The following is a 15854-nucleotide window of genomic DNA, read 5'->3' on the forward strand; positions in this document are numbered from 1 at the left end:
GACTGCTCGAGACCTCACCGTCCAATACGGTAGCCATTAGTCTCGTGTGGCTCTTTAAGTTTAGATTTAAATTAAAATTTCAGTGCCTCACTTACACTAAGCTACACATCAAGTGCTCAACAGCCACTACCTACAGGCCAGACCAGATAGAGGGCATTTCCATCATTGCAGAAAGTTTGATGGGACAGATATCTGTATTGGTAGCATTACCAACTGAATACAGGTAAGATTGGATCCAACTAGTGCTTTTGTAAAATGAGTTACCAACATTTAGAAATAAAACATAAAAATCTAAAATCCTGATTGATTTCATTTGGGAAACAGGACTATCTATCAGCGTGGGGCCTGCGTTCCGCTGGCAGCTGGAACGCACAGTACCGCTCCCTTTAGAGGGACTCTTGGTCATATAGAAGTTCCCCGCTTGACCCTCCTTGACGACTGACAGTACGACCCTCGTTTCTAGGGGACTTCGCCCGTCTTGGTCTCCTTCCAAGCTCGCGTTTGTAACCAGACTCCAAATTTTACTAAATGGGGTTGAATTGGGTTTGAGAGCACATCTTAGAGCAGGGTCTAGGGCTGAGATTCGGGGTCTCAGTTGGAAGTTGAGGAGGGGCAACGTCTCCTTCCTTACAGTTTTCCCGGAACTGTAGGAAGTCAGAGGGAATTTTATCCTGCACATCTGTTGCTTGACAAAGAACTTCCCAATCCTCCTCCGAGCCCTCCAGTCCCTAGCCCAGTTCGCCCGGGCCCGCCCCTAGCAACAAGATCGCGGGGAGGGGCCGAGGCGAAACACGAGCCCCGCGCCCACCACCCCAGCTGGCGACGTGGCTCCGCGGCCCCGGCTTCCCCCGGCAGCTCAGCGACCAATGGGCGCGCGAGCGGGGCCGCCCGCAGCTTCCCAGCCCGAGGCCCCGGCGCGCCCCTCTGCTCCGGCTCGGGGCGGGCACTGGCGGAGGGACTGGCCAGTCCCCTCCTCCGCGCCGGCCCCAACCCTGTCGCTGCCGCCGCGCTCCAAGCCCCCATTCCCGAGCTGCCGCTGTTGTCGCTCGCTCAGCGTCTCCCTCCCGGCCGCCCTCTCCTCGGGACGATGGCGCGCGGTGGCCGCGGCCGCCGCCTGGGGTTAGCCCTGGGGCTGCTGCTGGCGCTGGTGCTGGCGCTGGCGCCGCGGGTTCTGCGGGCCAAGCCCACGGTGCGCAAAGAGCGCGTGGTGCGGCCCGACTCGGAGCTGGGCGAGCGGCCCCCTGAGGACAACCAGAGCTTCCAGTACGACCACGAGGCCTTCCTGGGCAAGGAGGACTCCAAGACCTTCGACCAGCTCACCCCGGACGAGAGCAAGGAGAGGCTAGGGTGAGGCCGCGGCCAGGGCCCCGTGGGGGGCGGCGCAGGTGTCCGAGGGCCGCCTGGGCGGGAGCCACGCGGGATACCACCGCCAAAGCGAAAGCGAAATCGCGCGCGCGGCCTCGAGGATGGGGGCCTGCCCAACTCGGCGCTGGGGCTCAGGCTAACTTGCTGGAGGGCCCCGGGACCCCAGCTTGGAGATCGCCGCCGCCGCGCCCCGGCCGGGGTGGTTTCTCGCGGGGAGGCGAGAACGTGGCAGCGGCCGCGGGAGCCAGGACGGCGAGGGCCCGCCCCCTCCCCCAGGTTGCATCAGAAGGGAGGGGAGAGTGCACAAAAGAAGAGTTTGTCCACAGTGGCCTGTTAGTGACATGAGTTCCTCCCCACTCTCTCGCAGTTTCTCTCTGATCCCCCACTCCCGGGGAGAAGGGCTTGAGACACTCGCTAAGAAAATCTCAGGGATGAACATAAATGGATAAAAGATGAAGGGGCAGGCGAGCGACAGGCTTGCTTCCTGGTCTCGGCCGCAGTGGTCTTGCCTTTTGCCTAATCGCCCTGTAAATCTATCGTAAGGAGACTGGGCGCGGTGACTCACGCCTGTAATCCCAGCACTTTGGGAGGCCGAGGCGGGGGGGCGGGTGGGGAGATCACCTGAGGTCAGGAGTTCGAGACCAGCCTGACCAAACGGCGAAATCCCGTCTCTACTAAAAATACAAAAATTAGCCGGGCGTCGTGGCACACGCCTGTAATCCCAGCTACTTGGGAGGCTGAGGCAGGGGAATCGCTTGAACCCGGGAGGCGGAGGTAGCAGTGAGCCGAGATTGCGCCACTGCACTCCAGCCGGGGCTAGAGTGAGACTCCATCTCAAAAATAATAAAAATAAAAATAAAATAAAATCTAGTGTAGGGATACAAAAATCCGGTTGAAAAGGGACACGCAGTTTCCGATTGGAAACACGAGGGAGCAGGAATGGAAACGGGTCGCCTGAAACGTTTCTGTTGGCAGCAGATGTCTGCAGAAGCACTCAGTTCTTTGGCAACTGATTTGTTTGGGGGGCAAAAAGCTGGAGGGTTCTCTTGGTGGTGGAGGACTTTGACTTGGGCTGTTAAAGGCAGTTGAGTCAGGAACCAAACCCGGGAAACAAAACTTCGGCGTATTTTAGTACACCCTCCCCGGGTCCCCCTGAGGAGACACTTGGGCATTGTGCGGAGGTATCTGGTGGTCCTTGCACAGAGGACCCAGCAGGCAGCCTGGTCCCAGATGGAGGCAGGGCTGGGGAAGAAACCAGCAGTCCTGCCTACTGGGCACCAGGTCTCAGATCTCCCTGAACCTGATTCCTGGGGGTGGAGGATCTTCATGTTCTGCCACATGAAAGAGAACACAGCCATCCCTGTGCTCCTGGGGGCCTCCAAAGGCCAAAGTGTTTCATTGGAATATGAGGATAAATTATACCTATTGTGTAGATGCACCATTTGCCTGCTCTGATAAAAAGACCTTTGAACTTCAAAGTCACCTCCAAACAATTACCTTTTATCTTGCAGAGTACTTTCTCTTCTCGGTTAGGACTTAACAATGGGGGCCATTGATGAGTTCAGTCTATTGTATTGCTTTGAGGCACTTGGAGACTGATTTATCCTGGAGCCCTGAGTGGCAGCCACATTGTCACTGGAGAGGAGGCAGGGAGAGGTTTTGGGATTTGGAAAACTTTATAAGGTGTGGTCCTACAGCTTCCAGTTAATGCCTTCATCATGACAGTTCAGCCTAGTAGTGAGAAAAAGTGACGGTGAAGTTGGTCTGGATTTGATCCTTGTATCAACACCTTGACTTCATTCATTTATTCCTGCAACAAACATTTGAATGGCTACTGTGTACCGGGCCCCAGTTTAGATAACCGGCAGGTACAAAGATGAAACCTTATGCTCTGGGCGTCGAAGTGCTTGTAAGCAAATGTGGAGGAGAGAAGCACGGACAAACTAGCCATTATGCACAATTGCTGCAATGATGGCCATAAAACCTACTGTGAGCATATTCAGGAGAAGGAGCCGCCAAGGCTGCAGGTTAGAAAGAGGGGATTGGGGCTGTCACCTGATCAGAGTTTGTAGGATGACTTGGAGGTTGCCAGGTGTACAGCAGGGAAGGCCTTCCTGAAGAGAAAACAGCCATTTCTAAAGGGTTTGAAAAGCGTTCTGGGGCATGAAGGGTGGTGAGTCTGCAAAGGGGCAGGGAAGGGAAGTGAGAGGTGAGAATGGAGGGGAAACCAAGGGCAGAGCAGGAAGGACCTTGGTGAGATGGACATGAGATGTTATCCTGTACGTTGTCAAAATGTCATAATCCCCAAAACTCATTGGGAAAGTCAGGCTGGCAGGAGGGCAGTACACAGAGAACATAATCAAGGCACAGACTAGACCACTGGCAGGGAGAGGAGGTGAATGCCAAAGGGGCTTTGTCTCTCCGGATTCCAGGAGGGGATGAATCTAGACACCAGTGGGAGGCAGAACTGGCAGCTCTTGCTCTTGACTCAATGAGGGGGAGAAGAGAGAGGTAGGAATCAAGGGGACATCCGGGTCTCTGGCCTTAGCCACCAGATGGGTGATGGATGCACCATTCACTTGTAGGTTAAATGTGGGGTAGAGGCGGGGTAGGAGGTGCTGGAAATTATGGGTCCTGTTTGGGATGGGGCTGAGTGTGAGAAGCTGCCCCTCTGTCCAAAGCTTCTGTTTCAGTGGTCGCCTCCAAGATTGGGCTGAGAAGGAATGAGTGTGGCTGGATCTAGGCAACTTTGTCACCAGCACCTGTCAATCCTGAAAATGTGACAGCTCTAAGGCCCCTAAAGACACCTTGACCAGAGGTTGCAAAGTGGGAACCCGTAGGCTGCATGCATTCATAAATATGCCACACAGTGTAAATTACTTGCCCACGTTTAAAGTTTGAATGGTTTCACATACAGACCCCCATATCTGGCTTCTCTTGACACCTTTATTCCCATGTGTCAGTCATCGTCTGCAGCAGAGTCGGCCAGCCCTATTTGGTGGCTAGCAGGGTACCTCCAAGTGGCCATAGGTCCCATCAAAAGGTTTTGCTCATTCTGTTACCTGTTGATGTTGAGAACAAATGATGATGGAGTTGGTCTGGGTTTGCTCCTTGCATCAACACCTTAACTTCATTCATTTATTCGTGCAACAAACATCCGAATGGCTACTGTGTAGCAGCTACCATCAGCCACTGATCTAGATTATTGTCTTTAGTGAGGAAAAGCATGCATTCTCTCCTTTATTCCTCACAACATTCCTTGTGAAGTAGGTGTTCAGTTTACAGATGGGGAAACTCAGAGAGTCGAGACACTTGCCCAAGATCACGCAGATAATGGGGACCAGAGGCAGGACGGGGATCCAGGTGTTCTGATGAAAGTGCTGGGCTTCATCTCCATCCTAGCTGCCTTTCCCAGGATCTCACTTGACATTGTTAAAGAGAAGGTTAAGATCTTATTTATTCTTACAACAAATATTTATTGAGTCCCTAATATTTGTCAGGCTGAGCTATGTCCTAGATGTTTATTTGGCATAGATTAGATGCTGTCCTTTCCACAAAAGAGGATTGTAGAGTCTGATGTCGTTACCCTGAGATTATGTTTCCCAGTTGGCGTTGTGTAACCCATTGGCCTGTCTCCACTGTGTCCCCAGGATCAGAGCAGTGCTTGGCACATAACTGGGCTCAACACTGCACAACGTTAAAAGAATTCTGCTGTGTCTGGCTATGATTTCCTGGGGGAAGAAGCCTGAAGACACTTGAAGTTTCATGTTTTAGTTGCCCAGGCTCGTTTACAGTGGTACAGTCATAGCTCACACTGCAGCCTCGACCTCCTGGGCTCAGGCAATCCTCCCACCTCAGCCTCCTGAGTAGCTGGAGCTACAGGCATGCATCACCATTCCTGGCTAATTTTTTTATTTTGAGACGGAGTCTCGCCCTGTCGCCCAGGCTGGAGTGCAGTGGCATGATCTCGGCTCACTGCAAGCTCAGCTTCCCAGGTTCACGCCATTCTCCTGCTTCAGCCTCCCAAGTAGCTGGGACTACAGGCACCCGCCACCACACCTGGCTAATTTTTTTGTATTTTTAGTAGAGACGGGGTTTCACCGTGTTAGCCAGGATTGTCTGGATCTCCTGATCTCATGATCCACCTGCCTCAGCCTCCCAAAGTTCTGGGACCACAGGCATGAGCCACCATGCCCGGCCATTCCTGGCTAATTTTTAAATTTTTTGTAGAGTCAGGATCTCACTATGTTGCCCAGGCTGCTCTCAAACTGTTGGCCTCCTACCTCAGTCCTCCCACCTCAGCCTCCTGAAGCACTGGGATCACAGATCCAGCCTATCTTTTAGGATTGAGACCTGTTAAACTTGCAAATGAAAGGGTACTTTCAAGCTGTTGGTGATGTTTACACCTTCCTGAGAAAGAGGAGCTTGGGTTCTTGGGTTCAGGTAGGAGGGGGAGACATTGATTATTCACTCCACCCCTTCTCGTGTACACCCTCCCCCACCTAAAAAAAAGTTATAGGAGATTTTCTCTATCAAACTATCAAACTACTGATGAATTTGTTTCCCATTTTTTATTAATTAAAGATTAATTGCCACTCAGAATGTCTGTTGACAAGAAAGTTTTACCACTGAAGCTGTTAGAATTCCAGCCCAAAACAAAGAAATAAATCTAGAGTTAGCCTGTATGACCTCCTCCCAGATAAATGGACTACAAGGGTGAAACTTTTTTAAACACTGGGAATAGCTTGGGGGTGTTTTTGAAGTTCCCTACTGGGATGCTGTCCTGGTTTGGGACCATCTGGTCTAGAGATGACAAAAGTGGGTACCCAGCCTGAAGTTTGCTCTGGGCTAGCATTTAGGGTAACTCGGTGGAGTTCAGTGGGAAATTTGTGAAACCTAGGCCAGCTGTGGAGCTGGTATAGGAGTCTTTACCCTAAGAGCAGAGGGTTTAAGGTTCCTAGAGTGGATCAGCTGGTCAAGTTTTGTGAATAGATTCTGTGATGTCAAGGCTCCTTCAGCCCTGACATTTGTGCTGTGTCCACCATCTGGTGTCTTCCTGCTTTACGTTTCAAGTCTTTGTATCCATGGTGGTGGGATTTAAAAAAAAAAAAACTCACTTATCTTTTGATTTACATACAGTTTCCACTTTTTGCATTGGACCTAAGCCAGAAGACATGGGTTCTCACCCCAGTTTTACCAAATACTGGCTGTGTAATCTTAGAAGTTATTCCATTTCTCTGGGCCCCAGTTTCCATTACTCCAAAATGAGGGTGCTGGACTACAGCAGGGAAGATTAATAGGTTTCATCTTACAGATCAGCTCTGATCCGTTGATAATGGCCATCACCAGAGCACAGTGCTGAGAATTCTGAGAGCACCTCTAGGTTTATCAGGACAGAGGGGCATGATCCATTAGCAGTGTCTGCCATCAGCACTGGTTGGGGGAAAGCACATCAACCTTGGAAGGATAAACTTGAAGATTCCTTCCAGCCTCCTTGGATCATTGATTCTGTTGTAGTTGTATGTGCATTTTGGATTGTGCAGGTGTTTGATCTTTTGCTGGACCAGCATCACACAAGCCTTGATAATATAACAGCCTTGTGCCTGTGTGTGGGTTTCTTTTTTTTTTTTTTTTTTTTTGTACTGCAGGAAGATTGTTGATCGAATCGACAATGATGGGGATGGCTTTGTCACTACTGAGGAGCTGAAAACCTGGATCAAACGGGTGCAGAAAAGATACATCTTTGATAATGTCGCCAAAGTCTGGAAGGATTATGATAGGGACAAGGATGATAAAATTTCCTGGGAAGAATACAAACAAGCCACCTATGGTTACTACCTAGGTAAGAGGTGCTGCAGGAGCGATGACACAGCGGGGGCCCAGGTCACAAGCTTTTTGTAGACTCTCTCTTCTCTTATCATATCCACTCCCTTCAGGGAGATGTCACAGCCTCCTAAGTAGAACCTGCTTGTATAACACCCTCCTCTGCAAACTCAGAATGTACTGAGTTGCTTACACTGAGTGAAGTTACAGGTGGGAGGGAAGGGCTGTGAGGGCTAATAAAAAAAATCCCTTAGATTGAGACCCCATCTCAACTTCGTCTCAGATGCACACACGGAGAAGAAAGCAGAAAGGAAGTGTGTCTGTGGTACATTTTCAAAATGCTGCCTAATTCTGGATAGCAAGGATTGAGTGGGCCGGAGCAGTCAGGGAAGGCTTCCTGGTGTGGGTGGTTTGGAAACTGGAGCCTTGGAGAATGGATTTATATTTGGAGAAGGTGGGTCAACTGGAGGGGCAAAGATGCAGCAATGCATGCAGTAATGGGAAGGGTTTAGATCCAAGACAAACAAGATCGGGAGAAGGAAGGAGAAGTGAGATTACAGAGGCACGGGGTGCAGACCTGCTGGGTGCATGGTGAGGTTGGCAAAGAAACAGGCCCAAGGAGAACCAAAGATGCACGCACGCGGCCAGAATCGGGGAGATCTTGAAAGCCAGGCACGGCGTTGAGACAAGATGTTTTGGGTACCAAAGAGCCTCTGTATGTTCCAGATCTAAGAATGAGATGATGAAAGTAGAGTTCTGCAAAGAGAAGTATGGCAGTAATATAGTCTAAAGCCTGCGCTCTTAACCACTTGCAGTAATTCCCCTAATATGCCATGAGGCCTAGATTATGGGGTGGCTTGAAGGGACTGATATTAGAGGCATTCTGACATAAAATGTTTTAAAGAACTCAGTAGGTCGGGACCTTTTTTCCCTGTATGTACCATTTGAGCATGCAGGATGAGTGATCTGGGAGGAAACGCCTTTCTTGACCGCACAGTTTAAAAACATTTCTGCATACGTACATCCTGCAGGAAACCCTGCAGAGTTTCATGATTCTTCAGATCATCACACCTTTAAAAAGATGCTGCCACGTGATGAGAGAAGATTCAAAGCTGCAGACCTCAATGGTGACCTGACAGCTACTCGGGAGGAGTTCACTGCCTTTCTGCATCCTGAAGAGTTTGAACATATGAAGGAAATTGTGGTTTTGGTAAGATAAGTGAAGAGTCTGGGCTGGGAAGAGACCGGGGAGAAAACTGCCTCCAAATCTTGTCTCTTCCAAAGAGAGAAAACTTTTCAGCCTGAAGGGAATTGGAGAAGGACTCTGAAGTAGAGTTTGTTGGAATACCTGTCCACCCAGAAAATTAGTCAAGTCAGGCTGGCTGCTGTAACAAATAGCCCCCAGTTGTAGCCATTTAACACTAGCAAAGCTTGTTCCAGCCAGATGGACCTCCTGGGCTGTTCTCTGAGCACAGTTGGGTACCCAGTTCTCCTCTAAGCACTCCTGCTTGTGCTCTGCCATCTTGTAGCTTCAAAGTCATCCTGGCAACACCCAGCTGGCTGACAAAGGAAAAGAGAGGGAATGAGAAGATACAGTCTTTGTTTACTCTTCCAGCCAGGGAATGACACATCCCCTTCACATATGTTTCACTGGTCCCTCCTAGATATGAAGAGGCTGGGAAATACAGTTTAGATACGTGCCTAGAAAGAGTAAATGGGGGCCAGGCACAGTGGCTCATGCCTGTAATCCCAGCACTTTGGGAGGCCGAGGCAGGCGGATCATGAGGTCAGCAGTTTGAAACCAGCCTGGCCAATATGTTGAAATGCTGTCTCTACTAAAGGTACAAAAAAAATTAGCCACACATGGTGGCATGTGCCTGTAATCCCAGCTACTCGGGAGGCTGAGGCAGGAGAATCGCTTAAACCCAGGAGGCGGAGGTTGCAGTGAGCCGAGATCGTGCCATTGCACTCCAGCCTGGGCGACAGGGTGAGACTCCTCCTCAAAAAAAAAAAAAAAAAAGAAAGAGCAAATGGCTTAAGTGAGCAACTAGCTAGTCTCTGCCCCATTTTTCAATTTTAAGGGACTTGGAAAAAGACTCAGAAATGGAATGAATTGGATTGTTAAAACTGTATGGAAATGTAAAGTAAAAATTATGGCTGGAAGAGATGGTACCCTTAGGGGGTGGGTCTTTGGAGGGTGGGTGGATCAGGCCCTAGGCTTTGAGGAATGACTATGCTTGTAAGGCCTCAGAATGTAGTTGCTTTCCGTAGTGTCTTGTTGGGTCCCAAATGTCTTCATTTTCCATGACAATTAAATAAATGCCATCACCTGTTTTCCTGGGCAGATGCACCAACCCAGTTCCAACTGTTTCAATCCTGGGAAACAGATGGCTAGAGCTTTTGTTTACACGAGCTGTGGATGGTTTTAGTTATCCAGGTGGTGGAAGGGTCCACTCATGCTTCATCCTCCTGACTGCCATGACTGTAAGGACTGGGCAGTGGCTCCAAGAATCATTTCTCTTTACCACTCAACCTTCGTGTAGTGTTAGCTAATGTGGCAGAGGACAGTGCAGGTGGTGAATGATCCAGAGTAGACTACGAGCCTTTGGGAGTGGCTCTCTGCTCTCAGGTTGGCTCTTTGGTTTGACCCAGGATGCCTCTGAGTTGCTGTGCCAATGAACAGTAAACTCATTTAATTATTGACCCAATCAAAAACTAAATAAGAGGTCAAGTATACTAAATACAGAGCACAATACATTAAAAAGTCAGATATACTTTTATTTTTTAGTTGCCCACTGTTTCACATTTCTCTGACACCAACTCAGTATTCATAGTCCTGTTAGCACTAGAGTCTATTCTTGTGGTCATCTAATCCAGTGGTTCTCACACTGGGTTTCTCGCATGTTCCCCAGTGGGTGTTTTGGTTGGATGGTGGAGTTGGTTGGCCTGGCAGGGCCTCCCGATACCGTCAGAGCACCTCTGGGGTTACAGGTACATCTTGCTTTGAAGAAAGCATTCTGCTCTGGAAATTGGGGTGGGGGATTAGGAACAGAAACTATTGCCTGTTTTTTACAGATAAAAAACTAGTTCCCAGGGAAGTAAGGAGATGAGCCAGAAGTCACCAAGCATTCAGCCATAAAAGCTGGACAAAGGAGGACAATAGAATTCTCAGACTTCTTAGAGCACATGGCCATCTTGCATTCTGTTTTACCTTTTGCTTCCTAGGAAACCCTGGAGGACATCGACAAGAACGGGGATGGGTTTGTGGATCAGGATGAGTATATTGGTGAGTACTGACCTAGAGTCTTGCTCAGCTGTCCTGACTGGGCCACATGACCCCACCCACACGTCTGGCTACTTTCCCCAGACGTCTCTTTTAGCAACAGCTGCAAGTCTGTAAGTCACTCCTGGAAGCTTCCAGCCTGCTTGTCCCATCAGCCCTAGTGGTGTAGTATCAGGGAAGTATTATTAGGCCTCATTCAGTGGAGAAGAGATGAAAAGGCTGGCCCTACACAAGGCTGGCCAACAGTTGGCCCCATGACTCTGAGAGGTGCCCTTTATCACACTGCCTAGTTTTACCTTTGCAAAAGGACATTGGAGATCCCATAGATTTACAGTGAAGATAGAGGAGACAGTGTCAGGGCAAAGACTCTAAAACTGGACTGGGTCGATGGGGCCTAGAAACTCTGAGTAGATGCAGCTGTGGTTAACAGAACTGTTTATGTGTCTGAGCACTTTGCAGAAAGGCATTCTTCTTAGAAAGATAAATGCTTTACAGAGTGCACAATTGCCCAATAATATGCTCATTTTGTGCCCCTCGTTTCCCATCCTTTGGATGGCAGTCCTATAGTGTCAAATTAATGTATTTGGGTCTGAACCCACCATTGCTGGTTAGAGCCCTTCCTGGTAGCCCCAAATCCCCCACAGCCCAACCCCTGCTAGAAAGGACTAGAGCAGGCAACAAGGACAATTCCATTTGATCCTCACCACCTGCTATGGCACATGGCTCCAGCTGCAGGCTCCCTTCTCATGGCAGCTCTTTTCCCAAGTCTCAATAAAGTAAAAGCTGGAAAATCATTTGATTTAGGTGTTGACCTATGAAAAGAGAAATGAAATATGTATAATTTTTGTACAGATTTTTAATCAAAGCCATTAATTACCTTTAAATGTAAAACTCAGAGCCTGAGTTGCCGTCTCTGGTTTTGTGGTTGTATTACTTTGCCATCCCAGACACGAGAACAAGTACCTTCAGCAATGAAGAGCAGACTTTCCTCTAATCATTAGAAATTATGTTTGATCATGAGCCAAACACTGTTCCTTGTGTGTCATTGGTAACAGACAAGGTAGCTCTCGCCACAGTAATTAAAGTGATCTTGGTGGCACTACCCTGATAGAATAACGTATGCTGACAGCTCCCTCATCAGAGCAAGCAGTTGAGCCTTCCTCTTGCTGGGTCCACGTGCAAGGGTCACGTTCGGAGGCGCAGACCTCTTACCGTGGCACTGGGGATGAAATGAGACTGACAGCAAAGACTGCATGATTAAAACAAACAATGTAGTGCTTTTGATTGAAAGTGTGCGCTCTGCCCAGCCCTCCGGAACTGTGCAGTGAAATGGTGCAAAGTCAGGGGCAGAACTCTTTGAGTGGCTTTGCCTAAAAGAAGCATCCCATTCTTTACAGTGAACAGGGAGAGGGAGGTGGAGGCGTTGCGCTTGAAAATCGAATACCTAGTGACTCACAGGCAGAGGAAACCCAATGTATTGACTCGTCATTTCACTTCTCGGGGAGGCTTCTCTTCAAGCGGCACCAAGTGGAAAGTGTGTGGTGGGGGGTGGTAGTAGGAAGAGCACTGGAATTAGGAGCCCTACCTTCTCCACCGATTAGCTTTGTGACCCTGGGGTAATCACGTAATGGCTTCAAACCTCAGCTTCCTCATCTGTAAAATGGGGGAAAAAAAAGCGAGCCCATTTTTACAGGATTCGATGAAGCTCGAATTAGCTAATACATATTACAGCTCTTTCTCAAAAACAATGTAGACATGTCAGTTAGGGGTCTACCTTGTAGTCAAGGGTCTTGTCTTTTTTTTTCCTTCACTTACTACCTGCTTCATTCACCACCTGACATTTCCAAGCTCTGTTTCCATGACAGAGAAACTGCCTGCTGGCTATCTCTCTTTTCCGAGAGCTGCTGACACACACACACAATGCAAAAATGTTTCCTTTTTCTTTTCCTTGCCATTTTGTACAATGGTGATAATGACCCATCTTGTAGAATTGTTATAAGGATGAAATATAATGACAAGTGAAAGCCCTTTGGAAATGATATAAACAATAGTACTAAACACAGTGGCTAAGACTCTGGGTTGAAAGCAGAGTGGCCATGTTCCTGTGCAGCCTCCAGCTCATATGAGCTGTGGGTCATTGGGTAAGACTTTACCTCATTGTTTTCATCTGTAAAATGGGAATTATAACAGCACTCACTTTGTAAGGTTGTGGTGTGAAAATCAAATGAAAACTGTGTGTAGAACACTTTATACCGTATCTGGACCATAGTGTTCAATGTTAGTCATTATTATTAGTTTTCGCTTATGTAGTGCCAGTTTGGGTTGTAGAGGGCTTTTACATCAAAATGGCACATTTGATCATAATAGCCCCATGATTTATAAATTATCATCTCCATTTTACAGACAAGGAAACTTCAGGCTCAGTCACTGAACTAAGTCAAAAGCCGGGATTTATCTTTTGGCTTCTAAACTCAGTTCTTTCTACTCCATCACATGGCCTTCATCATGAATAAATTACTGCATCATTATCCCCAAGAAACTACCTACCAGCTGTTTGAGTTAGGTCTCTGGATTGGTTGTCGCCTTTCCTAAAGCTCAGGAGGTCAAGTTTTTTTTATGCTGGCGGGGGGAGGTTTACCTTCCCACTTTCCTTTGTAACCAACAATAACCTTCCCTTCTAGCGGATATGTTTTCCCATGAGGAGAATGGCCCTGAGCCAGACTGGGTTTTATCAGAACGGGAGCAGTTTAACGAATTCCGGGATCTGAACAAGGACGGGAAGTTAGACAAAGATGAGATTCGCCACTGGATCCTCCCTCAAGATTATGATCATGCACAGGCTGAGGCCAGGCATCTGGTATATGAGTCAGACAAAAACAAGGTATTTCCCATTCTTCTGGAATCACTGATTGAAGGGAGACAGTTTACATAAGATCGGTTTTGTTTGCTTTTTCGGCGATAGCATTGACCCATGTGGCCATGTCTTTATTGACTTTTCCTTCTTGTCCTACAGTGGAGACCTGTAAACTTGAGCTAATACCGTGATAACCCACAGTAAAATTATTAGGCCCCAACTTTCCTGGAAAGTCAGCTATGAGCCACAGACTTACATTAAGTCACATTTCCTAAGACTGCAGAACTTTGTGGGCAGGACACGATTTAAGACGTATACCCCGTGTTGCCCTAGGATCAGCTTATTTATCCATTCGTTGTCACCAAATACTTACCAAACATCTGTGAGGTGTCAGGAACAAGGAAGCCCATCCCATTAAAGCCCAGACATCCTCAGGCAAGCTCAGGTTTCTGGCTTTAATGCCTAGTACTTCGGTATCTATTGATAAACATCCAAATAAACAAATCAATACATTTAGAAAAATGTCCTGCCTATTCCCCACTTTGCTGATTGCCCCCAAATTCTCAGGTTATGCCAACAGTCAGTTTAGGCAGCGAGGTCATAAGAGGAAAGTGGCATTCTTGAGGGCCTATTTTGGGAAGACCAACACTGCTTGTGGACACAAATGGATTCTAGCTTCTGAATTACTCGGGGACTTCCCTGACACGTTAGCACGGTTTTTATAGCAAGAGGCTGTTCCGATTTGGAGTTTTGCAGTGCAGTCATGGTAGATGAAGGAGGTGCCCAGTAGCTTCTGGATTACTAAATATAGTATTTTAAATGTTGCACATCAGTGAAATGACGTGAACATCATACGGAACTAGTACAGTTACCAGAGCTTCCATGACAGTGCTCTTTGATCTCTTCTATAGGATGAGAAGCTAACTAAAGAGGAAATATTGGAGAACTGGAACATGTTTGTTGGAAGCCAAGCTACCAATTACGGGGAAGATCTCACAAAAAATCATGATGAGCTTTGATAGACACTCACCAGAATATGGCAGACTGTCATAGGCATTCTGTTATTGTCTTGGATTGTTGCTACAATTGTCTAATTTACAGCATTTGTGATCCCACAAAAAGCAAGTTTATACCTCAGATTGGGGTATAAAAATTGTTTTTCGCTCAGTATTTACTGGAAAATGGACATCACTAGTCTTTCAGTAAGATTTCTCTCAAAACACGTGAAAACCTTGGTAAATTGCAATTCTTTCTGGGGATATATTGGTACAACATGACTTAAAACTTTTTTTTTTCTATTAAAACTTAAAGGGGAACAAAACTTGAAAAAGCCCTGTTCTTCAGAAGGTGAGTGGGTTGAGGGAGGCAGTAATATGAAGTGACTGCTGTGTATTTTAACTACCAGATTTTTTATATTTGCCACTGTTAAATAGTTGGAAAGGGGAAATTCTGATTAAGCGAAAGTGGTATCATCCTAGGTAAGCTTATTTCAGAACAAGTCTAATATTTCAGATTCTTTCTTTTCGACTTTATACTCTGAGTTATTACTTACTGTAAGTGGTGTATATGAAACCTCCATGCATTTTCCAGTATGGATCTGCTAATATGCACAGTAAATCCATGTCTTTGTTTGTTTTTCTATTAAAAAGCAATCAAGAAAGATAATGTGAAAAAGAAAGGAATTTAGAGGTAGGGAAAAGATGAATGTCAGACATTTGAAGAACTATAGTAAAATGATAAACACTAAATATACTTGAGAAAACTTTCTTAATATGCCAATGAGGTAGGCCTGATCTTTGAAATAGTGAATAGGAATACAATGCATTTCCTCAATGATCACTGATTAGAATGAGGTGGTGGGATCCTTGGGAAGCCAAAAGGAAGTGGAGTTCTGGATCATGTCCCATCCAGTCCAGTGAATCCACGACCCTCAGACCTGTCCCCCAGCAACAGCTTATCCCATGGAATGAGGACAAGGTGATACTCTGAGCTGTGGACTGAACTGGCAGACACAACCTGTACAGATTGAAATTTCACCTTGTAAGGAGGAAGTGAATGAAATAAAGGATCCCCCTAAGGATTTTCTACTGTGTCCTGTGGTGTTTGACTTCACAGATGCTATTTGTGACATTATTCATATAGCATAAAACAGTGGGGTTGGATCCCATGAATAACATTATAAAGGTTCTGGGTTTTTTTTCATCCAATTACTAGAATGTTCAGAATAGACTCATATTTACTAATTTAATAAATGTATATACTTAATGCCTTTACTTTTCTAGGTCATTTTAACTATAAAATCTTCCTGAAAAAGGTTGCACCTGAAAAATCTGGACTTCTTCCCGGGGCCTATGAGGCGCTGTAGGAGGAGGCCTATGGGATCTGGCCCCTACCAGCAGTAGCATCATCTCCTTACCACTGTCCCTTTCATACCGCCTATAGTCTGGCCCCAGAGACTTTCTAGTCCTCAGACACACCAAGGTCATTCCCAGCTTGGGCCCTTTGCACTTGCTGCCCCCTCACATTCAG

The 15854-nt window shown here is 47.2% G+C and overlaps 1 protein-coding gene across 1 annotated transcript; it reads left to right on the plus strand.

Moving 5' to 3' along the window:
* The first annotated feature begins 719 nt into the window (after positions 1 to 719).
* On the plus strand, positions 720 to 15405 carry RCN1 (reticulocalbin 1). The gene is made up of 6 exons (XM_034932360.3): positions 720 to 1347; positions 7014 to 7207; positions 8220 to 8398; positions 10414 to 10474; positions 13153 to 13352; positions 14237 to 15405. The coding sequence occupies exons 1-6, from the start codon at positions 1088 to 1090 to the stop codon at positions 14342 to 14344; spliced, it is 1002 nt and encodes a 333-aa protein (XP_034788251.2). The 5' UTR covers positions 720 to 1087; the 3' UTR covers positions 14345 to 15405.
* The last annotated feature ends 449 nt before the right edge of the window (positions 15406 to 15854 follow it).

Source organism: Pan paniscus, chromosome 9, assembly GCF_029289425.2.
Source record: "Pan paniscus chromosome 9, NHGRI_mPanPan1-v2.0_pri, whole genome shotgun sequence".
NCBI classification, from domain to species: domain Eukaryota; kingdom Metazoa; phylum Chordata; class Mammalia; order Primates; family Hominidae; genus Pan; species Pan paniscus.

What these genes read in the sequence shown, in the direction of transcription:
- RCN1 (XM_034932360.3), top strand. Translation starts at nt 1,088, where the DNA reads ATGGCGCGCGGTGGCCGCGGCCGCCGCCTGGGGTTAGCCCTGGGGCTG. An exon ending in GAGAGCAAGGAGAGGCTAGG is followed by an intron (nt 1,348 to 7,013) that starts GTGAGGCCGCGG and finishes TTTGTACTGCAG; the next exon opens with GAAGATTGTTGATCGAATCG. An exon ending in ATGAGTCAGACAAAAACAAG is followed by an intron (nt 13,353 to 14,236) that starts GTATTTCCCATT and finishes TCTCTTCTATAG; the next exon opens with GATGAGAAGCTAACTAAAGA.